Here is a 27934-nt window from a genome sequence, read left to right as displayed (position 1 = left end):
TTGAGAATGTATCAAAAGGAATTGAATCCAGTATGTTGAAGAGGTACACACACTCCCATGTTTATTCCAGCATTATTCACAGTAGCCAAGATAACGAATCACCTCAAGTGTCCATCAGTGAATGAATACATAAGGAAAATATGGTACATATACACAAAGTAATAGTATTCAGCTATAAAAAAATGAAATTCTCATCTACAGGAACAGGGATGAACTTGGAGGACATTACCTTGAGTGAAAAAAAAAAAAAAAAAAAAAAGTCTCACTTTTATCAGAAAGCTTAAAAGGAAAAAAAAAAAAAAAAAAGACTCTACGGATATACAGAGCGAAACAATGGCTGCCAGAGACTGCAGTGATTACGGGAAAAGAAAGAATGAGGAGAATTTTATCAAAAGATTTATAATTAGAGTCAGATAGGAGTAATACATTTAAAGATATCTATCGTATAGTAGGCTGACTACAGTTAGTGACGGTGTATTGTTGAAATATGTACAGAGAATGAATGTTATTTGCTCTTACCAAAAACAAAACAAAACAAAACAAAACAAAACAAAACAAAACAAAAAACAAGAGAGAGAGAGAGAGATAACTATATGAGAAAATGCATTTGTTAATTCTCTGGATTGAACTATTCCATGTTATATACACTTAAAACATCATCTTGTAGACAATGAAAACATGCAATGTAACCTGTTGAGGTAAAAAATAAAAGAGAAAGAAAGTAGGCAGAGGGGAGAGAGAGAGAGATAGAAAGAAAGCAAGAGAAAGAGAGAAAGAGAGACTGAAACTAACGGGGAACAACAGCCACACCATAAAACTGCATTACACTGACCACTGGTACAATTTTCTTGGGTTTTTTTTGTTTGTTTGTTTTGTTTTTTTTTTCTTGTTTTCTCCTTTTGTTGTTGTTGTTGTTGTTGTTGTTGTTGTTGTTGTTGTTGTTGTTGGAGGGGACGGAGGTTTTCTCTTGTTCCTAAGGCTGGAGTGCAATGACACTGTCTTGGTTCATTGCATCCTCTGCCTGCTGGGTTCAAGACAGTCTCTTGCCTCAGCCTCCTGAGTAGTGAGGTTACAGGCACCCACCACCGTGTCCAGCTAATTATTGTATTTTTAGTAGAGACAGACAGGGCTTCACCATGTTGGCCAAGCTAGTCTTGAAATCCTAAACTCATGTGATCCACCCACCTTGGCCTCCCAAAGTGCGAGAATTACAGGTGTGAGTCACCGTGCCCAGCCTACACTGACACAATTTTCGTATGTTTATAAATAGGTGTCCATCTAAATTTGCCAGTTAATAGAAAGCAAATAATTATGAATCTTGTTTTAAAAATTGGTGGTAATAGGACAAGTGAACACACAAATACACAGTCTACAGATCTGTGAGTACAATGAAAACTGCATCTAATGCTATGAAGCTAGTAGAACTTTTTGTAAAAAATTTTCCGACTATAGATCCTATCCAATGGGATATGGTTGTGTACTTATAGGTTTACTTAGCCATCATTTGTTTTACTGCTGAATATCATATATAATTCAATAATTTTAGACACATGTAAAATGTGTCTAAATTTGATTCTCATTGGATTTGAATGCTCACTTGTCAAATGTCTGCTTCTTTGACAAACAACTTCTTACTCTTAGTTTGTTGTTCACATATATGCTACAAACTTTCCTTGCTACGAAAGAATTTCAAAAGACATCTGATGTCAAATGACATCTTTGTAATGAAATACTGTACATTCCATGTCTTTTAGTGATGTTTTGTTCAAGTCTATATTTATTAACTCTGAAAATAAAAAATGATTACCTTCCTTTTACATGTTGCAATCAGCGCTTCCCTCTTAAATGTCAAATAAAAATGTTTTGATTTTATTTTACCTTTGCAGCTAATCAACATGTATCTGTTCAACTAGTTGTCTTCCTCTTCATGTATATTTGAAGAGCATATATCTAAATGTGTACATTCCTGGTGACCATTTTTTATGTTTTATTTTATTTATTTTTTTTTTTTTGAGGCGTAGCTTTGCCTTGTTGCCCAGGCTGGAGTGCAATGGTGCCATCTCAGCTCATGGCAACCACCGCCTCCCAGGTTCAAGCGATTCTCCTGCCTCAGCCTCCCCAGTAGCTGGGATTACAGGCATGCTCCACCATGCCCAGCTAATTCTGTATTTTTAGTAGAGGCGGGGTTTCTCCATGTTGGCCATACTGGTCTCAAACTCCTGACCTCAGGTGATCTGCTGGCCTTGGCCTCCCACCCTGCTGGGATTATAGGCATGAACCACTGCACCCAGCCCTGGTAATGACTATTTTTTAAATTTGACATGACAAGTTAATGAGAAGGTACAAAAACGGTGCAGACATGTTCAGTGTACATTTACACATATTCCCCCAAAGGCTGCATTTTAAATAATTTCTCATAATTCCAGTACACATGTTAAGAGGAAACTGACATTGGTTCTATATATGCGCGCGCACGCGTGTGTGTGTGTTGGGGGTTCTATTTCATGCTACTTAGGTGTAGATTCAGGTAACTGCCTCTACAATCACGTTATTGAGGAGAGCAGATATCACCTGTCGACCATAAAACAGACCATCCAGAGACAAAACTTCTTATCTGATGAATTTAAATGGGAGCAAAGACCATATAGTAACCATCAAATAGGCTGCCAAAGAGGCAAAACTCCTTACCTGGGAATTTAGAATCCAATTTTCTGAATATCTAAAGTCAGCATGTAGTTTTGGGTCTCTTTCAACATTTACTATAAGTAACTAAAATTTCAAACCAACCAAAGGAAGCCAAGCAATGAAGTAAAGAAATTCAAGAGCTGAAAGATGAAACAGCCACTTAAAGACAGACCAAAAATTGACTTCTTCAGCTGAAAACTTCACAATAAGAACATTATCATACAAATGGAAGTGTTAATGGGAATAGACCAAGCTGAGGAAAGAATTTCAGAACTTCAAGATTGGTTCTTCAAGCCAACTTGGTCAGACAACAATAAAGCAAAAATAATTCAAAATGAAAAAAAAAATCCAAGAAATATGGGGTTATGTAAAGAGACCATATCTATGACTTGGTTCGTAAGCATTCCAAAGAGAAAAGGAGAGAGAATAAGCAACTTGAAAAATATATTTGAGGAGACAGTCATGAAAGTCTTCTTCATCTACACTAGAGAGGTCAACATCCAAATCCAAATAATATGGAGAACCCTAGCCAAATGCTATGTAAGGTGACCATTCCCAAGGTACATAGTCATCAGATTCACCAAGGTCAGTGCAAAAAGAAACAAACAAACAAAAGAAAGAAAACAAAAATGAAAATATAAATGCAGGTAGAGAGAAGTGGCAGGTCACTTACAAAGAGAACACCATCAGGATGGCAGCAGACCCCTCAGCAGAAACCAGAGACTGGGGGCCTATTTTCAACATTAAAAAAAAAAAAAAAAAAAAAAAAAAAATCCAAGAATTTTATATCCCACCAAACTAAGATTCATAAGTGAAAAAGAAAGAAAATTCTTCTCAAACAAATGCTAAAGACATACACTTCAAGTAGAGTAGGCTTTCAGGACATCCTCAAGGGAAATGCCAAACATGAATTTCAAAGAATGATACCTGTTCTCACAAAAGCACACTTAAGTGCAAGCCCACAGGCACTTTAAAGCAGCTACACAACAAAGTCTACCTAACAACCAGCTAACAACGTGATGACAGGATCAAAATCACACATATCAATACTCACCTTGAATGACACACAGTGGTAGGCTGAATCAAAAGACAAAACCCACCCATCTGTTGTCTTCAAGGCACTCATCTCACATCCAATGACACACATACCCTCAAAGTAAACGAGCAGGTAAGATCCATCATGCTAATGGAAAACAAAGAGAAGAGGAAAACCGATGTGAAACCAATGAAAATTGAGAAGGACAATGAAGGTCACTACATAATAATAATGGGTACAATCAAACACTATCCTAAATGTTAGGCCTCTGAGCCAAAGCTAAGCCATCATGTCCCCTGTGACCTGCACGTACACATCCAGACTGCCGATTCCTGCCTTAGCTGATGACATTCCACCACAAAAGAAGTGAAAATGGCCTGTTACTGCCTTAACTGATGACATTGCCTTGTGAAATTCCTTTTCCTGACTCATCCTGGCTCAAAAGCTCCCCCACTGAGCACCTTGCGACTCCCCCCTCCCGACTCTGCCCACCAGAGAACAACCCCCTTTGACTGTAATTTTCCTTTACCTACCCAAATCCTATAAAACGGCCCCACTCCTATCTCCCTTCACTGACTCTCTTTTCAAACTCAGCCCGCCTGCACGTTACGTAAACGTGATTAAAAAGCTTTATTGCTCACACAAAGCCTGTTTGGTGGTCTCTTCACATGGATGTGCATGACACTAAATACACATACATACAAAAATGGAACACCCTGATTTGTAGAACTTCTCCTTTTTTTTTTTTTTTTTTTTGAGACAGAGTCTCGCTCTGTCGCCCAGGCTGGAGTGCAGTGGCCCTGGATCTCGGCTCACTGCGAGCTCCACCTCCGGGGTTTACACCATTCTCCTGCCTCAGCCTGAGTAGCTGGGACTACAGGCACCCACCACCACTCCTGGCTAGTTTTTTTTTTTTTTTTTTTTTTGTATTTTTTAGTAGAGACGGGGTTTCACCATGTTAGCCAGGATGGTCTCGATCTCCTGACCTCATGATCTGCCCATCTCGGCCTCCCAAAATGCTGGGATTACAAGCTTGAGCCACCGCTCCCTGCCCCCAGAACTAGTTCTTCTTGACCCATGAAAAGACTAACAAAGAAACTCTGGACTTCAACTCAACACTTGACCAATAGGACCTAACACACATCTACAAAATGAACATGCCACCCAACAAACAGAGAATAGTCATTCTTCTCATCTGCATACAGAACATAGCCTAAGATTGACTCTGAGCAATTTACTAAGGCAAGCCTCATTAAATTCAAAAGAAACAGAAACCACACAAAGCACACTGTTGGTCCACGGTGCAATAAAAATAGAAATAAATACCAAGAAGATGTCTCAAAACACACAAATACAGGGAAACCTAACAACTTACACCCGAATAACTCCTACGTGAACATCAAAATTAAGGCAGAAATTACAATAATTCTTTGAAATAAATGAAAATAGGAAAAACTTTCCCACATCTCTGGGATGCAGCCAAAGCAGGGTTAAGTGGAAAGTTTATAGCCCTAAAATGTCTTCATCAAAAAGTTAGAAAAATCTCAAATTAACCATCTAACTTTGCACCTGAAAGAGCTCGGAGGGAGGGGGAACAAACATTAAATCCAGAAGAAAATAACTAAAACTAAAGAACTTAATGAAACTGAGATGCAAAATACATATAAAAGATCACTTAACCAAACCAAGAGTTGACCTTTGAAAATAAAATAAATAAATAAATGGATAGTCTACCATCTAAATTAACCAAGACAAACAAACAAACAAACAAACAAACAAACAAAAAACAACCAACAGGCTGCACATGATCACTCACCTCTAATCCCAGTACTTTGAGAGGTTGAAGTGGGTGGATCACCAGAGGTTAAGAGTTTGAGACCAGCTTGGCCAACATGGTAAAACCCTGTCTGTACTAAAAATACAAAAATTAGCCAGGCATGGTGGTGCATGCCTGTAATCCCACACACTCAGTAGGCTGAGGCATGAGAATTGCTTGAACCTGGGAGGCGGAAGTGTCGGTGATCCAAGATCATGCCACTCAACTGCAGCCCTGGTGACAGAAAAAACTCAGTCTCAAAAAAAAAAAAAAAAAAAAAAAAAAAAACGGACAACAAAATCCAAAGATGCACAATAAAGACAACATAGGCAGTATATGACCTATCCCCCAGAAATACAAAAGATCCTCAGAGACAACTATGAACAACTCTATGCACACAAATCAGAAAATCTGGGGGAAATAGATAAATTCCTGGAAACACACAATCTCTGAAGACTAAATCAAGAAGAGATTGAAACTCTGAATAGGCCAATATCTATGCCTTAAATTGTTTAGGTAATTAAGAACCTATCAATAATATTTTAAAAATCTCTGGAGCAGATGAATTCATAGCCAATTTTTTCCTGATGTACAAAGAACTCATAACAATGCTATTATAATTATTCAAATAAATGGTGGAGGGGCCTTTCATCCATCTCATTCTATGAGGCCAGCATCAGCCTGATACCAAAACCTGGCAGAGACACAAGAAAACTTCTGACCAATATCCCTCATGAAAACAGATGCAAAAATCCTCAACAAAATATCAGCAAACTGGATCACAGTGCATCAAAAAGCTGGTACACCGCAATCACAGTAGGCTTTATTCCTGGAATGGTTCAACATATCCAAATCAATAAATGTGATCACCACATAATCAAAGGTAAAAGCCAAAACAGAAAAAGGGATTGATAAAATCAAACATCTCTTCATGACAAACTCAACAGATTAAGCATCAAAATAATAAGCCTCCTCTAACAAACCCATAGCCAACATCATACTGAATGGGCAGAAGCTCAAATTATTTAATGCTATCCCTGTCAAACTGTCAGTACCATTCTTCACAAAATTAGAAAAAAAAAATGTTATTTTAAAGTTCATATAGAACAGCAACAACAAAAAGCTGAATTAGTCAAACCATTCATAAGCAAAAATAGCAAAGACAGTGATGTTATACTACCTGACTTCAAACTACACTTAAAAGCTGCAGTAGCAAAAACAGCTTGGCACTGGTGCAAAAACAGACACAGAGACCAAGAATACAGGTCAGGGAACCCGGGTATAAAGCCACATACCTACAATCATCTGTTCTTTGATAAGGCCAATGAAACTGGCAATAGGAAAAGCATTCCCTTTTAAATAAATGATTCTAGGATAACTGGCTAGCCATAGGTAGAAGAATTAAACTGAACTCCTACCTTTCACCATATACAAAAATTAACTCAAAATGGATGAAATGTTTAAATCTAAGACCTCAAACTACAAAAATCGTGGAAAACAACCTAGGAAGTATTCTTTCAAACATCGATAGTGGCAAAAAATTTTAGGTAAGTCCCCAAATGCAATTTTGCATCAAAAATAAAAATAGAAAATTGGGACCTAATTTAACAAAAGGTTATCTGCACAGCAAAAGAAACTGTAAACAGAGCAAACAGCAACCTACACAATGGGAGAAGATATTTTCAAACTATGCATCCAACAAAGGCTTAAGATCCAGAATCTATAAAGAACTTAAACAAACCAACAAGCACAAAACAAATAACTCTATTAAAAAAAAAATAGGTAAAAGAAAATGAACAGACGCTTCTCAAAAGAAGACGTACAAGTGGCCAACAAGCATATGAAAAACTGCTCAGCATCAGCCCATGTACGGTGGCTCACCCCTGTAATCCTGGCACTTTGGGAGGCCAAGGTGGGTGGATAACCTGAGGTCAGGAGTTCAAGACCAGCCTGGCCAATATAGCAAAACCTTGTCTCTACTAAAAATGTAAAAATTAGCTGGGCATGTTGGTACATGCCTGTAATCACAGCTACTTGGGAAGCCGAAGCAGGAGAATCACTTGAATCCAGGAGGTGGAGATTGCAGTGGGCCAAAATCATGCCGGGGCACTCCAGCCTTGGCAACAAGAGTGAAACTCCATCTCAAAAAACAGCAACAACAAAAACTTCCACAAATTCAGCATCAGTATTCATCAGAGAAATGCAAATCAAAACCACAATGAGACAGTATCTCATATCCGCAAAAATGGCTACTATTAAAATGTCAAAAACCAATACATGCTGGATAAGGATGCTGAGATAAGGGAATGCTTACACACTGCTGATAGACGTGTAAGTTACATCAGCCACTGTGGAAAGCAGTCTGGAAGTTTCTCAAAGAACTTAATATAGAGCTACCATTTCAACCCAGTAATCCCATTATTGTGTATGTACCCAAAGGAATATAAATCATTATATGTCCAAGGCACATGCAGTCATATGCTCACTGATGCACTATTCACGATAACAAAGACATGGGATCAACTCAGGTGCCCATCAATGGTACACCGAATAAGGAAAATGATTGATTTTTTTCGTATGGTTTCATTGTATTCCATGTATGTGTATGTGGAATGCCGTGCAGCCATACAAAATAAATAAATCATGTCATTTGCATCAACATAAATGCAGGCTGAGGCCACTATCCTAAGCAAATCAGTGCAGAAATAGAAAAGCAAATAGATGTGCTTACTCATAAGCAGAAGCTGAACATTCAGCACTCCTGAACATAAATATGGAAATAACAGATATTGTGGACCACTAGTGGGTGGAGGGAAGGACTGAGTGTGCTAAAAAAAAAAAAAAAAAAACTCCCTATTGTGTACTGTGCTTACTACATGGGTGATGTGATCCACACTCCAAACCTCAGCATCTCACACAATATTCCCATGTAACAAACTTGTACATATACTGTACATATACTCCCTGTATCCCTGTATCTAAGGTAAAAATTTAAAATAACAGATACAGAACTATTTGCCTGGTGACTTTTATAAAATTTTATAGTCTTAGTCACATTCTAATTTTCATGCAGTTGCTATTTCTATTAAAAGCAAAGCTGTTTGGCTGGGCGCAGTGGCTCATGCCTGTAATCCCAGTACTTTGGGATTTTTTACACAAGGTCAGGAAATCGAGACCATCCTGGCTAACACAGTGAAACCCCGTCTCTTCTAAAAATACGAAAAAATTAGCTGGGCGTGGTGGCGAGAGCCTATAGTCCCAGCTACTCCGGAGACTAGGGCAGGAGAATGGTGTAAACCTGGAAGGCGAGCTTACAGTGAGCAGGAAAAAAAAAAAAAAAAACAATGCTCTTTATAAAAGGCAGATTATAACAAAAAAATATGTTTTAGATAGAAACTTATTCCTCTACTTCTTATCTAAATATTATATCATGCTTAATTTAACTCTTCAGGATCAATAAAATAAATTGATGCTAACTTTTATATATGTAAAATTTCTATGGATTCCAACAGCATCTTTTCATAAGCTGCTAACCAAATAAATTCATAGAAATTCAGTCTTATAAAAAATTTAGTGCAACTGTAATTTGGGATTACATGTTTCAACTTCTCAAATTCTATTGTATTATTTCACCTTACTGTCCTTTGTCTGTCTTTCACACCAAATAACTCGACTTACCTCTACCAAAAGGCCATTCTCTTATAATGAGAGTGATGTATATCTGCAAAATTAATTGTGGAGCAGAACCAAGAAAAGCCTGAATCACTGACATGCACTTGAAAGCCTTCTGCTGCATGAAATTATCCCGGACTGAGAGTGCAATCTCCCTTTCCAGCATCGTGTTTCTCTTTGTGATGCTATCTTGACTCTCTTCCTCCTCCTGTTTAAGATTTTTCAACAATTTGTGGTAATTTATAATGGCCTGTGAACACCTGTTAACATGAAGTAACATCCGAAATTAACATTTATTGGTGTCAGACACCTAGAAATATTTGAAAGTTTATCAGTATAGGAACTCTTAATTTTGAAACGACACCATCAAATGGCAAACATTAACTTAATCACACTGGATAAAAAATAAGTTTCTAAGAGTTTCTAATCTTATTATTTATGGAAGTTCTTCTCCTCATTTTCAACTTGAAATATTGTATAACTGCAGCCTGAAAAAAAAAATTTAAACAACAGATGAAAAAGTAAACACTCCTTCATTCATACACAATTCAATTCACTTTCTCAAGGTCAGTTTGATTAAATTATATCCAAAATTTTTTTTCTGATGCATTTGTATTCTGACACATACAAAAGTTATTTCTCCAGAAACATACTCTTCTGACAACTTTTTAAAGACATCAGTGTTTTTAGGTGTTCTTCCCATGATACAAATGTCAACTGCCTCAAAGGACCGCAAATTTCCATTGGAACATATTTTGGTTTATGATTTTTCTCTAGTGATGAAATTTAGCTCATTTAGCATTCTTTTAAGACGGCAGCCTAAAAACACTCAATGAATGCTTAAAGCAGTCCCAGGTAAGTGACAAAAACATACACAGATATGATCTATAGTGGAGTTTAACTTCAAAGTAGTCCTCAAAGAACTTCCACAAGTAAAAATCTATGGGAAATAAGCAGATCTTTATAAGAAATCACAAAACACGAATAAAAACAAGGTTCCATGAATAAGAAGTGAAAAATGACCCCAGCACATTTCCTATGTAAAATTTACCAAATCAAAAATATTTACTTTTTGAAGAAATACTAGATTACTTCAGAAGTATGAAAAAAGAATGCCTCTCAATGATGAACAAGTGTTTAAAAGAACCAACAAAATCTCTAGAAGACAAAATATAAAAATCACTGGGTAAATTAAATAGTTGAAAGCTAATTAGATAACTGAAAAATAAATACTTTAACAAAACTACAAAAAAATGTAGCAAAGAGAGAAAGAAGCATCTAATACGTGATGGAGATTATAGGGCATTTAAGAGTGACAAAGCCTACACTTCTGATCAGAATTTTAAAAGAACACAGGAAGTGGCAGTATTTTGAAAATGATTAGAAAAAGAATTTCAAATTGTTACACTTGTGAATTCTCAGATAGAAGAAGTCTTATATATCCTAAGCAGAAAAGACTTGTAAAGAATAAAATTAAATAAGTGTGGCTAGGTTCGGTGACCCATGCCTGGAATCCCAGCACTTTGGGAGGTCGAGGAGGGGTGGATCTCTTGAGCTCAGGAGTTGGAGACCAGCCTGGGCTACATGGTGCAACACTGTCTCCCCTAAAAAATACAAAAATTAGCTTGAAGTGGCGGTGCATGCTCGTAGTCCCAGATATTGCTGAGGCAGGGGTATCATCGCTTGAGCCTGGGTGGCAGAAATTGCAGTTAGCTGAGATTACACCACTGCCCTCCAATCTGCACAACACAGTAAGATGCCATCTCAAAAAAATAAATGTATAAGTAAGTGCAAGTTTTAAAATAACGCAATGCGGGCAAATAGACTAAACTTACGTGTTCAGAACTACAAGTTGTCAGGTGTTAAAGAGTTACAATTAAAGCATAAGAACAAGAAATAAAAGCAATCAGCAAAAAAAGAAAAAAGAAACAAAACATAATACAAACAACAGAAAAGGCAGAAAAGGTTGTTTGCGCTTTTATCAAATCAGAAGAAACATGTCAATGCAAAAACAGCATCATCAGCATAATAAAGGTCAGTGCAAAATAATATTTTGTCAGAAAAATGCATTCATTTTAAGCTTCTATACACCCAATAACTTGCAAAAATGAACAAATCTAGCAAAAATCTAAAAGAAAAATATGTTACTATAGAATTTTATGGTCTGGAGCCCATTTTCTCTCTTACAATACAAATGGCAGTTTTCAGAAAGCATACATTGTTAAAATTTTAAAAAATCTTTATTGTAAGTAACACCCTTCTTTAAACAAACAGGATATTTTCAATATCTCCAAAGTCTCCTCTGTCATTGTCTACTATTATTGTACCTCTCTCTTAACACACAATCCAATGACCATAGCATTCCATTAGACCCTATTAACTAGCTCTTTCTTAGCAATTATGAAATGTATGATAAATTAAATAGAAAATCATATCACTATACATTTTAGATACTTTTGGCCTCTAAGTATCACTATCATTTATTATCTCTACATTATTTTTGCTTCTGACCAAATAGAAAACAGTTTTTCTCCCATCCCTTATCTTTCATTGTCTTATCTGAGGAATTTGATCAGCGTTTGGGGAAGGAAAAATTTATAGATGCTTGATTGAATTGTCTTAGCTTCAAAAAGGAAAAATAAAAGATAAGGAGTAAAAGAAAGAAAGAAGATAACTAAGAACATTTATAGGTAGAATGTCTATTATTTAATCCTAACAGATACAGATAATTCATGTAAACCGTCCCAGTCTTTCTTTCTTTCTTTCTTTCTTTTTCTTTTCTTTTCTTTTCTTTTTTTTTTTTTTTTTTTTTGAGAAAGAGTTTGCTCTGTTGCCAGGATGGAGTACAATGGCATGATATTGGCTCACTGCAACCTCTCCCTCCTGGGTTCAAGTGATTCTCCTGCCTCAGCCTTCCAAGTATCTGGGACTACAGGTGGGTGCCACCAAACCCAGCTAATTTTTGTATTTCTAGTAGAGACAGGTTTTCACCATGTTGGCCAGGATGGTCTTGATCTCTTGACTTTGTGATCTGCCTGCCTGGTACTCCCAGAGTGCTGGGATTATAGTCATGAGCCACTGAACCCAGCAATCATCCCAGTCTTTCTACAAACTCATTAACTGACACCAAAGGTGATGCTTGTGAAAAACAAAAAAAGATTTTTCCTTCATCCTTTTCTTTACCTTTTTGACATTAAAATAAGACATTAAGACATCTTTGCTGAAATAAAATAGTCACATAAGTTAAAAAGGTGACCATGAAAATAGGACTTTCTAAAAACTTGTGGAGATCTTCGAGAGGATGTTAAGCTGTAAAGTTATGTTAATCAGGGACTTCCAAGTCAATCCATCTTAAGGTTGGTAGTGTCCTCAATTGACATATACATGATAATTTTCCTCTTATAGTAGACCAGAATTTAACAATCATTTTATTTCCATAAATTACCTTTCCACTTTTGCATATACTTGTTTTGTTGTCTTAAGGCATAAATATAATACAATCTAATAAAAATGCTATAGCATGTCAAAAATGAGAAAAAAGCTAGAAGAAACTGCAGACCAGTATCTTTTATGAACCACAGACAAAAACGTTCTCAACACCACACTGGAAAGCCACACTCACCAACATATAAAAAACAATAACACACAACAACTACATAGGACTTATTCCCGTGACAAGAAGAGATTTGTCAGAGGCATGTGAACTAGAGCAACTCCATCTTAAACAGGAGCTAGGAAAAATGAATGTGACACATACGGAGCTGCATTCCCAGATATTTAAGGCATTCTAAGTTACAGGATAAAAAGGAGGTCTTATAATGGCTACTGATTTGCTTTAATGCGACCCCCAGAGCAAATGCCAGAGAAAAGGCAAGTAGGCAAGGCAAAAAAAACTTTATTTACAAGCCAATGTGAAGGAGGGAGCGAGGTTCGCCGGTCTCTGGTGGTGGAGGCCGACGAAGTCGCTCCGGCGTTCTCAGGTGAGGTTCCTAGGTCCGCACAGGAGCAGGGGCCAAGGAAGTTCGCACCAGCGTTCTCAGGCGAGGTTCCTGGGTCCCGCGGAGGAGGAGGGGCCAAGGAAGTTCACACCGCGCACCCGCCGGGAGCGGCTTTTATGTCCTGGGCCCGGGAGTGGGAGGGCAGTGGGCGGGACATAGGTGGGTCGGGGGCGGGGCGGTTGGCGTGGCTAGGCGGGTTCCGGTTTTTCTCCCTGGGAGGTCGGGTTGCACCTGCGCAGTCGACCCGTGTCTTTCCCGGGCACGGGAATGTTGACGGTGAAGAACCCGGAACTGTGCCATCTTGTCTCCGTTTGTCCAAACAGTCCAACCTTTTATTGATAATAGTGATAAGGGGCGCCGTGGTCTGTCTGGCTACTTCCTGCTGTTAAGGGACGTCGTTGAGGTTGGGGTCTATGGTTGGTATTTGGACGTATGGATGAAGAAGCATCTGGTTGAAGGTGACGTGCCTGATCTCTTGAACTTTGGCTCGGAGAAATTTGATTAAAACAGGAGCGAGACATAAGACAAAACAGAGGATTAGTATGGGAATTAGGAACGGGAGCATCTGCTGTATTACGGGCAGCAGCCATACCGGTGGTCCGGGGGTGAAGGGGGTATTGTAGGTTTTTAATTCTGCTTTAATCCTGTTTAGGGTTTGGATGTTAGTGTCTACCAGGCCTGACTCGTTTACATAATAGCAGCATTCTTCTCCTAAGAAGAGACATGTTCCTCCTTTTTTGGCAGTAAGTAAATCTAATGTTCACCTATTTTGTGCTGCTACCTGGGCCACTGAGGTAATTTGACGCTGCAGAGAGACCAGACTTTCAGCTGAAGCCTCTATGGCCTCTCGGATTTGAGCTGCTAGAGATTGGGTAGACTGTACCGAGTGGGCAAGTGCCCCAGTTCCAAGCCCTGACGCCACTAAGGAGGCAGCCAAGGAGACTCTGATGACTAGGGGAAGGAAGACAGCCCATTTTTGGAGATCATTAGGAGGAGGGTTAAATTGTATGACGAGTTCAGCTACTTCTGCTTTGCTATATAAGGTTAAACTAGGTACTAGGGACACTGGGACACAAAGGGACTGACCAATGGATGTGTGATTAAGGACCTTGAAGAGGGTTTTGTTGCACCAGAAATAACCTCCGATGGGAGCCGTGTGGGTCTTAGCGGGTGGCTGGGTATAGTTACACCAGGAGGTGTTTGGGGTAGAGTAGCAGAAAGGAAGGATTGGACTTTCTGGGCTTTGGTATAGTGGGACTTGGAGTAAGAACGGTTTTTGGGAGGTGCCTATGGAGTTAGTTGTAGCCTTGAAAGCAGTAGATAAAGGGACTGCCACTAAAGGGGCTCTTTCAAGGACCGCACAGAGGAAACAGTGGGAGAGAATTGTTAGGTTGGGTGCCCGTGTTAGGTTTAACCCTTGACGGACTAGTTTTAACCATGAGAAGGGGTCCTTATTGGAGGAGTGTAATTGATCTTGTAAGGCCTGTTCTTGTGCTTGTATGGCTAAGGTTAAATTCTGTAGGGCTTGTATGTTTTGAGGAAGGGATTTTTGCTGGACAAGTGTTCTTTTTATCAGGAGAGTAGCCATGGGATATGAACTAAGGATTGTGTAGCCTGTGTAGAGTCCACCTTTGACTCCGTCTGCCCATCGGGGATCCCATGGGTTCTTGATATTTAATTGGTATTGAAGGGGGGTTCGTTGATTCGCAATGGTGAAAAGAGCAGTGGGTTTCGTCTGTCTCAAGGTTGCATAATGGATCTTACAATAAATATAAGGGCATACTAGGTTCTTTTGTTTCCAAGAAGTCTTACAATTGTAATGTGTCTGATTGTGTGGGAAGCAGAGAGACTTAGCTCCGGCCGCACTGCAACACGATAGGGTGAAATTTATAGTAAGATGGGGTTGGCAGCCTGAAGGGGGGCAGTCAGCAGTGCCTTGTAGCTGTGAGTGCTGTTTATTTTTGTGTGACCAAGTTTCAACTATAGAGAATCTCCATATGAAAGTTGGGTTAGTAATACAGATTGAAATGCAAGAAAAAGATAGTAATATAAGTATGAAATAGTACTTCATCTTCAGTGTAATCACAGGGTACACCTTGTCACTGATGATGTTCTATAAAGGTAAGCGGGAGAACCACTGTGATGGGCTATTATCTGGAGGCAAGTAGGGATCTGGGGTAAGATATTGGAATTCTGTTACGTTTGTATAGAGTATGGCGAGAAATCGGGATAAGCGCAAGGGGTCAGGGAACGTGTGGTGGTTGAGAGAGTTTGGTGAATTTGAGATGGGTAGGGGTAAGTCTAGTAGATGTCCACTGATTGTCTCCTGTGGGGGCCTTTTTTAATTGTGATATATGGACCCAGTGCATGTGTCCTAGAAGTTTGGCTGCTGTGTATGTGGATAGGAGGACAGTATAGGGGCCTTTCCACCTAGGCTGAGGATCTTTGGCTTGGATATCTTTTAAGTATACTTGGTCTCCTGGGCTGAGAGAGAGATGTGGGCTATAGGTGTCTGTTGGAGAGGGGTGTGCTAGTTCTGCATGTTGTCTCAGGAGTTGTCTCAAGAGGGTGAGGTATGGGAGATAAGTTGCCAGCGGGGAAGAAAGGGTGGGCAACTGCTGGAGGGTGAGGGACCGGCCGTAAACTAATTCAAATGGACTGAGGCCTGTTGGACTCCGTGGGGCTGCTCGCAGCTGGGTTAGGGCCAGGGGAAGGAGAGTTACCCATGATTGTCGAGTCTCGAGGGAGAGTTTGGTGAGTTGCTGCTTAATGAGCCCGTTGGCCTTCTCTACTTTACCAGAAGACTGAGGTCTATAAGGGATGTGGAGTTTCCAGGTGTTGGTTAGGAGGGCTGCCACCTGTTGGGACTACCTTGGGAATGAATGCTGGGCCGTTGTCAGACTGAAGAGTGAGCGGGAGGCCAAACCTAGGAATAATGTGTTCAGTGAGTATGGAGGCAACTATATTGGCAGTTTCTCCTGTAGTAGGATAGGCTTCTATCCATCCTGAAAAAGTATCAATGAGGGTTAAGAGATATTTGAATTTTTTATGCCTTGGCATGTGGGTAAAGTCAATTTGCCAATCTTCGCCTGGTTGGTGCCCTCTGAGCTGATGGCTCGGATGGGGGTTGCGCAATGCACCTTCAGGGTTTGACTTGAGACGTGTGGAACACTGTCGGTTGATTATAATTAGGTGTTTCATGAGTGTGGGGCAGTGAATGAGGGGGCTTAGGAGGTTATATAAAGCTTTGGGTCCTATGTGTAGGGAATTGTGTATGTCTTTTAGAATGGTGTGGAGTTGAGTTTCAGGAATAACTAATTTATTATTGAGGTAAATCCAATTGTCTGCGGCTAGTTTGGCTGTTGAATCTTGTAATAGTTTGGTCTTTTCCTCTTGGGTATAAGTAGGGGCATATTGAGGAGAGAGAAAACAAATAGAGGGAAGCATGGGAGTGGAGAATCCGGCTACCAACTTGGCAGTGGTGTAGGCAAAGTTATTGCCAGCCGCCACCGAGTCAGGTGGAGTCTGATGACCTTTACAGCGTATGACGGCTGCTCTGGAAGGTGCTGATAAAGTGTCTAGCAGTTTGAGTATCTGTTTTTTCTTGACTATAGGGGTACCACTTGTGGTTAGGAACCCTCTCTCTTTCCAGATGACAGAGTGGGTGTGTGCAATCAAGAAGGCATACTTGGAGTCTGTGTATATGTTTACCGTTTTTCCTCTGGATAGGAGGGGAGCCCTAGTTAGTGTGATAAGTTCTGCCTGCTGTGATTTTGTTCCTTGTGGTAAAGGCTTAGCTTCTAGGGCAGCAGAAGATGTAACTACCGCGTATCCTGCCTGTCTGTTTCCTTGAGAATTTACAAAAGAACTGCCATCTACAAATAGGGTTAACTGTGAGCCTTCCAATGGCTGGTCATGTAAATGTAAGTGACTAGGTGGTTGGGCCTCTAAAAGTTCTGGACAGGAGTGTTCAGTACTAGGTTGCTTGAGAGGGTCAGGAAGTAGGGTTGCTGGATTCAGAGAGGAACAGACTCCTAGGGCAATGGTGGAGTCCTCTATGAATAGGAGGTGAAAGAGTTGGAGTCCGGACGGGGTTAGATGGCTAATACTTCTGTGGGCCATAAGATCTTGAAGGCGGTGAGTAGAGAAGACTGTTAGCTAACCATCCCTAATGAGTTTCTTTGCTTCTTGGGTTAGACAGCCTGCTGCTGCTAGGGCCCAAAGACAGGGCTGCCACCCTTGTACGGTGGGGTCTAATTGTTCAGATAGATATGCCACAGGGGCGGTAGGTGGTGCCTATAGATTGGGCGAAAAGACCCACTGCAACTTTTTGTCTTTCATCTGTGAAAAGCTGGAAGGGGCATTGGAAGTCTGGGAGTGAGAGAGTAGGATGTGAGAGAAGGCAGTTTTTCAGGTGAGTGAAATGTTTATAGATTAACTTTGGGTTAGACAAAGGTCCTTGGGGAGTCTCCTTGACAGCTGCATATAGAGGCTTAGCCAAGATTCCGAAATTAGGAATCCAGTGTCTGAAAAATCCTACCAGGCCTAGGAAGGATTGAATTTCCTTAGTGTCTTGAGGAGGAGAAAGATTTTGTATTAGAGTTAAGCGGTCTGTAGTAAGTGAGCGCATCACAGGAGTGATCTCAATACCTAAATATATGACACATTGTTCTGCGAGTTGAGCTTTGTGTTTGGATATTCGGTAACCTTTGGATCCTAGATGATTAAGGAGGATCGCAGTGTCTAAAAGAGAGTCCTGTCCCGTGGGACTACAGAGTAAAAGGTCATCTACATATTGGAGAATTTTACTATTGGTAGGAGGACAGGAGGCTAAATCTTTTGCTAGGGCCTGCCCAAAGAAATGGGGGCTGTCTCGGAACCCTTGGGGAAGCACTGTCCATGTCAGTTGGGTGGAGGTATGGGTGTCTGGGTCTTCCCATGTAAAAGCAAAAATAAACTGACAATCTGGGTGCAGGGGAATAGTGAAAAATGCATCTTTTAGATCCAGTACAGTAAAGTGTGTTGTATTAGGTGGAATGAGAGAAAGAAGGGTATAGGGGTTGGGAACTACCGGATGGGTGGGACAACCAGCTTCGTTGATAAGACGAAGATCCTGCACTAACCGAAAAGTTCCATCTGCCTTCTTTACAGGTAGGATTGGGGTGTTACAGGGAGAATGAATGGGGATGAGGATGTGTTGGCTGAGTAACCTAGTAATGATTGGTTTTAGTCCTCGTAAGTGCTGTGGAGAGAGAGAGAACTGTGGGCGGGTTGGAAACTGAGATGGTTTCTTAAGTTTTATAAGTATTGGTGGATGATGGTCCACCATGACAGGAGTGGAGGTGTCCCACACTTGGGGGTCGATAGGAATGGGGAAATCGGGGAAAGCGTTAGTAGGATTGTTGGAGTCATTTGAGTTAGTCAATACTAGAAGCAGATGGCGGGTAGGTTGGGGGGGGCGCTAGTAGGGATGGAGATACAGGCTTTCAGTTGACTTAAAACATCTCGGCCCAGTAGGGGAGTGGGGCATGAGGGGATAATGAAGAATGAGTATGCAAAATAGTTGCTGGCCAGGCAGCAATTAAGGGGTGGGGTTTTTCGAGGGCTGGACGGGGAGCCATTGACTCCTACAACAGAAATATTGGAGGGAAGGCTAGGCCCTTCGAAAGACGGCAAAATGGAGTAGGTAGCCCCGCTGTCGATTAAAAATTAATTGTCTTACCCGCTACCAGGAGAGTTACCCGCGGCTCGGCGAGGGTGATGGGGGTCCCCGAGTCCCGGCACCTTCAGTCGTCATCCAGATGTAAGAGCTGGAAGGAGCTCCCAGGGTCATGAGAAGGGACATCACGTTGAGGCGCCATGCCCGTTTTCAGGGTGGAGCAGTCAGACTTCCAGTGCCCTTCTTCATGGCATGCTGAACAAGGAGTTGTTGGCAGATGAGGGTTAGGACACTTTTTAGCCCAGTGTCCAGCTACTCTGCACTTGTAGCACAGCCGCACTGGCTCAGACGGTTGGGGACTCTGGGGACATCTATTAGCCCAATGCCCTGGGTTACCGCATTTATAGCAAGCCCCTTTGATTGTCTTTGAGCCTCTGGGGGTTTTGCTCTCCAGTTTTGGGTTACGGCTAGGCTGCAAAGCAGCAACTAAGGCTTGAGTCTGGAGCTGTACCTTCTGCTTTAGGCGGGGCTGTCATTGGGCTTCAGCCATTTCCTCCCTTGAATTATAGACCTTGAAGGCCAACTTGACTAGGTCTTGAATAGGAGTTTGAGGTCCATCCTCTGCCTTTTGGAGTTTTTTCCGAATATCCAAGGCCGATTGTGAAATAAAATATGATGCTAGAATAGTGGCCCTGGCTGGGGAAGCTGGGTCTAACCGAGTGTATTGAATTAAAGCCTCAGTTAGCCTGTTTAAAAATGTGGCCGGGTTTTCATCTGGACCTTGAATAATTTCTTTTAGTTTATTGAAATTTACTACCTTATTTGAGGCCGCCTGCATACCAGCCAGAAGACATTGAGTCATCATATCTCATCTTCGGCGGCCTGGCTGGCCTACTTGATAGTTCCAGTCTGGGTCTATAAAGGGTACTGCTTGTTCCCCTAGTGGGAACGCAGGGTCTGTTAAGTGTAATTGGTTGGCATGCTGCCTGGCAGCCACCAGGATGCACTCTCGGTCCTCAGGGTTTAGAGTAGAGGTAAGAATAACCTGGAGATCATGCCAGGTTAAATCGTAGGCCTGGCAAAGGTATCTAAATTCTTCGGTATAAATTGTAGGGTTGGCAGAAAAATCTCCTAGGTGTCTTTCAATCTTTGAAAGATCTGCTAATGAAAAGGGAACATGAACTCTAACTACGCCCTCTGCTCCGGCCACCTCACGCAAGGGTGCTAAGACCGCAGGGGGGTTGGATAGGGTGGGAGTAGGAGTGGGGGCAGTTAGGCAATCTTTAGAGTGGGTATGGGCAGAGATAGGCGAACTAAGATGACCAGGCAGAAGTGCCGAGGGGTCGGAGGGAAGTGTAGCCTCAACAATGGTGGTGGGGGGGCTGAGGAGGGAGGCGGAACAACTGCGAGAGCGGGAGGGCGAGGTGGAGCCAAAAGAGGAGGTGGGGCCGAAGCGGGAGGGGGAGGTGGGGTATACGGCAGGAGTGGAAGGGAGGGAGGGGAAGTAAGGTCTTCGGGCAACTCAGACGGGAAAGATGACTCCTCTTTTTCGGACTTTGTTAGGCCTGTGTCCCTAGCCAACATGACTTGAGCGAAGGAACACTGGCTACACAGGTCCGGACGAGAACGTAAGGCCCAAAATCCTTGTATATAATTAATTTTGGACCACTTGCCTAAGCATTGACAAAAACTACTGAGGTCGGTTAAAATGCTACGGTCTAGAGTGCCCTCAGGCGGCCATTGAGACTGATTGTCTAATCTATATTGTGGCCACGCCACAGTGGAGAGGAAAACCAGTCGCTTTCACCTGAGATCTTGTTCTAATTGCAAAGTTTTGAGGTTTTTTAGAAGACACCCTAAAGGGGAGTCTCTAGGTGATTGGGGGTTTCCCATTGCCTTCCTCTCGCCAATAGGTGGAAACGGAAACTGAACTCTACCTGGCTACAAAGTGTCCTTTGGAGCCACCAGAGACCGGTGAGAGGCTCCTGGAGCCGGAATGGAGATTACCTCCAGGCGGACATCTCTGTCCTGGACGGGTCTCCCACGGAATGGAATGGAGTTCCTTTGGGCAGACGTCTGTGACTTTGGGAACTTCCCTGGGTCACCTGGTGACCAGAAAAAAAAGCCTTGGGCCTGCCCAGGACTTCTGACCAAGGGATATGAGAGGGAGGCAGAAGGTACTCACCCCTAGGAGACTTGGAGGTGGGGAAAGCGATGTCCAGGTCCTGGTCTGCCTGGGGCATGGAAGGAGGAGGCTCCTTGGACCTTGGGGGGCCCTGAGGAGGGGTCTCCTCTCGGGTTTCGGCACCAGCTGATTTGCTTTAATGCGACACCCAGAGCAAATGCCAGAGAAAAGGCAAGTAGGCAAGGCAAAAAAACTTTATTTACAAGCCAATGTGAAGGAGGGAGCGAGGTTCACCGGTCTCTGGCGGTGGAGGCTGATGAAGTCGCTCCGGCATTCTCGGGCGAGGTTCCTAGGTCTGCACAGGAGTAGGGGCCAAGGAAGTTCGCACCTGCCTTCTCGGGGCGAGGTACCTGGGTCCTGCGCACGAGGAGGGGCCGAGGAATTTCGCACCAGCGTTCTCCGACGAGGTTCCTGGGTCCCTCATTCGCACGGGGCGCCCCCCCCCCAGTGGCTTTTATGTCCTGGGCCTGGGAGTGGGAGGGCAGTGGGCGGGACATGGGCGGGGCGGGGGCGGGGCGGTAGGCGTGGCTAGGCGGGTTCCGGTTTTTCTCCGTCGGAGGTCGGGTTGCGCCTGCACAGTCCACCCCTGTCTTTCCCGGGCACGGGAAAGTTGACGGTGAAGAACTTGGAACTGCGCCATCTTGCCTCCGTTTGTCCAAACAGCTACCCTCAGAGAATACATGACAAATATGTTCTAAAATGTGTGTAATGAAAACTACGGGTCATAATGAACTTGACAATAAAACAGGTTGCGGCAAAGGAACCAGCTGAAATGCATGAAAACCAAAATGGCCACAAGAGTGACCTCTGGTCATCCTCACTGCTGCGTTCCCACCAGTGCCATGACAGTTTACAAATGCCACGGTAACATCAGGAAGTTACCCTCTATGGGCTAAAAAGGGGAGGCATGACTAATCCACTCCTTGTTTAGCATACCATCAAGAAATAACCATAAACTGGGCAACCAGCAGCCTTCGGGCCGCTCTGTCTATGGAGTAGCCATTCTTTCATTCCTTTCCTTTCTTAATAAACTTGCTTTCCTTCGCGCTGAGGACTTGCCCTGAATTCGTTCTTGCGCAAGATCCAAGAACCCTCTCTTGGGGTCTGGATCAGGTTCACTTTCCTATAATGGATTCAACATATAAAAGTCAGTGAAATATATCACATTAGCAGAATAATGAACAAAAAACACAGGATCATCTCAATAGGCAGAAAAAATCATTTTGCAAAATCCAAGACATCTCACAATAAAAACAATCAACAAACCATACTTTCTCAGATTAGCAAAGAACATCAATTAAGAAAAAAAGAAGTTAGTACAATATTTCATGACAAAAATGAGGACTAAGCTCTCATTTTGTAATCTTGCCCAAATTCACATATAAGGGGTCTGGGTACTAATGCCCTACAAACCATAAATTCTCATCAGATGGGTTTTAATTAACCCTATACATCGTGACTTACCTTCCAGTCTGACTCAGGCATAACAAAACAAAATAAAGAAGAGAGCAATAATATTTTACCCCAAAACATTTTACCCGCATATTTTGAAATGGCCCTACAAGGCTGTCCTGCGGGGGGAAAATTTGGATCTGTACCGAATCTTTGTTAACTTCCCTAGATCTCTTACTTCTGGATCCTCCATATCTGAAACTCTAGCACTTTTGAAAGGTGTGAATAGAATGCATTTGTCATATATACTCTAAGGGCAGCCGTTATAAGACTTCACAAGAACCTTGGTCTCCACACTATTTTATCTTAACCTATTTCCTTTCTATCATCCCAGCTGTTTAGACTAACTCACTCAGTTGTCAAACAGAAAATGTTTACATTTATAATTAGCCTAGAATCCACCCAACCACCCCACTACTTTGAGCTGTCAAGCCTTTCTGGAACATACCAATGCATTTCTTAATTTATCTGATTGATGTCTCATGCCTCCCTAAAATGTATAAAACCAAGCTGTACCCTGACCACACTGGGCACATGTACTCAGGACTTCCTGGGAACTGTATCGTAGCCCATGGTCACTCATATCTAGCTCAGAATAAATCCCTTCAAAATATTTTATGGAGTTTAACTCTTTTCATCAACCAAAGACTGAAAACTTTCCCCCTTTTATCAGAAAGAAGTGAAACATGTAAACTCATTTGCAATATGGTACTGGAGCTTCTAACCAAAACAATTAGTTGTTGGGTTACCGGGGAAGAAGTAAAAGGCAAACAGATTTTAAAAAGGAGGTGTGAAACTACCTCTATTCAAGATAACATAATTTGTGTCTAGAAAATCTGAAGGAATCCACACAAAAAACATTAAAGCTAGCAAATAGTTTCAGCATAGTTTCAGTATACAACATCTGTATGCAAAAAACAAATTGTGTTTCTACATACTAGCAATGAACAATTGAGAATGATGCTTTAAAAAACCTTATTTGTAATAATCTAACAAAGAAAATAGTTAGAAAAACTTTAACAAATAAATGCAAGACCCATACATTTAAAACTACCAAACATCAGCAAAAGAAGTTAAAGACCTAAGTAAATGGAAATATATCACAGGTACCATGGGTTGGAAAACTTAATATTGTTAAGATGACAATACTCCCCAAACTTATCTACAGATTCAATTCATTCCATATCAAAATTCATTGCCTTTTTTTTTTTTTTTTTTTTTTTTTTTTTTGTATTTTTAGTAGAGACGGGGTTTCACAGTGTTAGCCAGGATGGTCTCGATCTCCTGACCTCGTGATCCGCCCGTCTCGGCCTCCCAAAGTGCTGAGATTACAGGCTTGAGCCACCGCGCCCAGCTCATTGCCTTTGATTGTTGTTATCATCATTAATAATATTTGGCAGAAACAAACAACTGATCTTTCTGGAACTACAAAGGACTCCACATGGCCAAACAATTTTGTAAAAATAATAATATCAACTTAATTAATTTGTTAGTTCATACTTTCTACTTAAAAACTTACTACAAAACATTATTCATCAAACTGTCTGGTATAAGGATTAATACATAGATCAATGGGACAGATATGACACTCCAAAATGCGCACTCATATTTACTGTTAGTTGATTTTCAACAAGTCTTCCAGGACCATTCAAAAATGAAATGGAAACCAAAATCACAATGACATTTTATTCATTCACATTAGGAGCTATGATTTAAAAAGATAGCAGGAGTGGAGATGGATGTGGAAAATAAGAACCGCTAATTATTGCTGGTGGGAGGTAAGGGTAAGAAAGTACAGCTACTTCCATAAACAGCCCGAGAGTTTCTCAAATGTCAGTCTGACAGTCTGTCAATTCCTCACTTGAGGTCAGGAGTTGGAAACCAGTCTGGCCAACCTGAAAAACCCTATCTCAAATGAAAATATAAAAATTAGTTGGGCATGGTCGCAGGCACCTATAATTCCAGCTACTTGGAAGGCTAAGACAGGAGAATCTCTTGAGCTTTGTAGGCAGATGTTGCAGTGAGTCAAGATTGTGTCAATGCGCTCCAGCCTGGGTGAAAAAGAATGATACTTCATCTCAAAAAAAAAAAAAAAAAAAAAAAGAAAGTCAATTAGGCAATACTTTCTAATTTAGCTCATGTGAAAAACCTTTATAACAGCTGACATCGGATCTGGTAATAATTTAAGTTTCCCTTTATATATTTTTATTTTTTAATTTATATGTTTATATAATTCCTATGTAAGCATATATTTCCATTTTATAATGCAGATCACATTTTTTGATGGAATATAGTTAAGGTATTTTTTTGTTTTTTGTTTTTTTTTGGACAGAGTTTTGCTCTGTTGCCCAGGCTGGAGTGCAACCTCTACCTCCTGGTTTCGAAAGATTCTCCGGTTTTCAGCCTCTCAAGTAGCTGAGATTACAGGCATTCACCACCATGCCCAGCTTTTTTTTTTTTTTTTTTTATTTTGTTATTTAGCAGAGACAGTGTTTCACCATGTTGATCAGGCTGAACTCTACTCCTGACCTGAAATGATCCACCCGCCTTGGCCTCGGAAAGAGCTGGGATTACAGGTGTAAGTCACCACGCCCAGCCTACAGTTAAGTTTTAAATCAATAACAAAACAGTTCACAATAATAAAAGGTAAAATGAAAATGTACTTTGCATAGCATTAACCTAAAAGGTAAATCCATGATGCAAGAATCTTAAATGATATGAAAACTTCAATAAAGGAAACACACCAAAAAAAAAAGAAACACTTAAGAGACATCAATCTTAAATAAATATTAATTCCTATATGGTCCATAAACATGAAGAATTGTTCTTTCATAGTACGTTAGTATTCCCTACAGCTAATCTATAAGTTTAATTTGATAACATAAAATTTATCAACACCTAGCTCTGAAATTAGCATAGAAAAATAAACTTGAGTTTACTTAAAACACTCAGAGAAAAGCAAGTTTTAAAAGAAAGAATTTACCTGTCAGATTTTATGTTTATTCATATATAGTAACTAACAGTTTAGAACTATAAGACAGATTAACATAACAAAATTTACATTACTCATGCAAATCAGTGTAGTAACAGAATGAAGTGATATGGAAATGAATAGCTAAGCTACATTTTGATATTCCAAGTCACAGTGACAAATTTCAGGATATCTGGAGAATCTACCACTAAAAAGTTAAATTTGCTTGAGTTGACAAATAAAATTTATGAGATTATTTTCAAGCCTTTCCCTCTTCTCACTCACTCTATTCTCATTCCTTAATATAAGGTTATATTTCTAGTCCTCATAACTATTTAAAATGCCCGTTAGGCTGAATAAGAAAAATACTAACGACTGGAATACAACACACGCATAAAAAGAATAGAAGAAATGACTGACTTATTCACATTTGCATTTTTAAAAAAAACCATCATTACATTATAATTGATGATAATTAAATAGGAACAGTTTCAAAAGTGTGAAAACTAAATAAAACTAAACAGGGAACTATTTCCATTTGAGAAATGATAATTATGGCATCTTTAATTATGTTAGCCATCTATTTATCTTCAATTTACTTGTTGGAAGCAGTGAATGAGAAATATTTGTGTCACTTACCTCACAATAGGTCCTAAAAGAAGAATGTGCCAAAAAAGTAATGCAGCCTTATTTCTCCTCAAGTCTTTGTTGAAAAACATCAGGGTAATTTGATCCAAAGTTACCCCCACAATAATAAAGATGATGGTAAATGACATCCAGAATCTGTCATTACCTTTTCGATAAATTTCAAACATATATAAAGCAGAGGCAACCTCACCACAGTAGAGAACAGTTGAGAAGAGAATGCCAAAAGGAAAGCTTATATGGGGTCTCTGGCCAAGGACTATTTCTTCTTCCAAAGAAGAAACTCCTCCTGTGCTTTCTTCATCTGTCTCTTCAAGCACTGGGTCCATTCTCAGCGTGCTGCTAATTCAAAGTTGTCTTGTCAGTGAATCCGGTATAGTTCGGTATGAAATTTAAACAGAAGTAAACAAGATTCTCTATAATTCACTATTCATAGAAAACATTAACAGGTAAATATGGATCACTAATCACAATAGAAAAATTGATGTCTGGTTTAGGGAATATTGAACTACAATGTCTAACTTGACATACTATTTCTTCAGAAAACATTGTTTTAAAGAAGTAGGCAATCAAACTTCCATGAGAAATCAACTGCCTCTTAACACTGAGATGATAGTCCTATCTCCGAGATATGCCAGAAAAATTACTGACATATTGTGAACGTCAATTAGTCACTATGTGTGGGAAGCAATATAAAAGAAAATGAATAAGAAGGAAAATAAAAGGCAACACTACTTTTAAATCTAGTAAATATTAGAAAGAAATATTTTCAGAAACTTTTTTTCTGACTAAAAATGCTGTTAATGTAATGAAAACACATAAAATGAGTAAGTAATGCAAATTTCCAAAAACAAGGACAGTATTTCCCCAGAAGATGTTGGTCGTTTTTTTAAAACACATTCATGGGAAAAGTAAAAGTAGCAGTTGAAAAAGGTGGGAGTGAAGAAGCAAGAAGTTATCTATTTTATTTGATAAGATGTTCAATTCTTGAACTTTCTTTGCATCCCTTTAATTCTCGTAATTTATCATAATATAATTCCTCCAATTCTTTAACTTTTATGTGGCAGAATATTAAATTCCTCAACTTCTTTTGTTTGTTACTCTGATCTAAATCACACCTTTGTCTGTATGCACTTATGTATTCAAAGAGAAAACCTTTATTATATTTTAAAATATGTCCTGCCTGGACCCAATCCATACATATGATGGATCTTTTCCTCTTTAGCATAATTTATTTTATTCTCCTTGTCATTGCCCTGATTTCCTTATCACACATGTATAAAAAAATTCAAAACAAAAACTATTATGGTGCTGAGCTTTCTCTCTGCTTTTAATTTCCACAGAGAATTTCTATTAGCTTTCCTTTCCATCAGTTCTTATTCTTTCTCAGGTTTTATCCCACAACAGTGAAGTCACAGTTGTTTCTCAAAGGTCATATTACCTTAAACTTCAGTTGAACATTTTTGATATTAATATGTTCTCATTTGAAAATTCCACTTATGTTAACCAGTCAGGCTTTCATCCCCAACAGTCCACCAAAAGAACTATATTTAACTTCCTGTTTGCCAAATAAAAGAGTTTTTTTTTTTTTTTTAATTTCTTATTGTTGTTTATTGAGACAGGGTCTGGTCTCAATATATTTTGTGCAGGCTGTTGTGCAGGCTGGGGTATAGTGGTGCAATCAAGGACTCACTGCAGCCTCAACCTCCCAAGCTCAAGCTATCTTTCCACTTGCACCTCTCCGGTGACTGTGACTGCAGGCCACCAGGCCTAGCTAATTTTGGTATTTTTGTAGAGACAAGGTCTCTTCATATT

General features: G+C 40.3%; 1 protein-coding gene across 1 annotated transcript in view; it reads right to left on the bottom strand.

Moving 5' to 3' along the window:
- The window catches only part of LOC104657380 (XK-related protein 3), a 52956-nt gene that overhangs the window by 13342 nt on the left and 11680 nt on the right, over positions 1–27934 (bottom strand). The window contains exons 2-3 of the mRNA XM_010357165.2: positions 26114–26458; positions 9216–9469 (exon numbers count right to left, since the gene is read on the bottom strand). Of these exons, the coding sequence (XP_010355467.1) occupies positions 9216–9469; positions 26114–26448 (589 nt within the window). The 5' untranslated portion in view covers positions 26449–26458. The remainder of the gene's footprint in view (positions 1–9215; positions 9470–26113; positions 26459–27934) is intronic.

This window comes from Rhinopithecus roxellana, chromosome 22 (genome assembly GCF_007565055.1).
Source record: "Rhinopithecus roxellana isolate Shanxi Qingling chromosome 22, ASM756505v1, whole genome shotgun sequence".
NCBI lineage: Eukaryota > Metazoa > Chordata > Mammalia > Primates > Cercopithecidae > Rhinopithecus > Rhinopithecus roxellana.
Note: the sequence above shows the minus strand (reverse complement) of the source record. Positions and strands in the feature narration are given on the sequence as shown.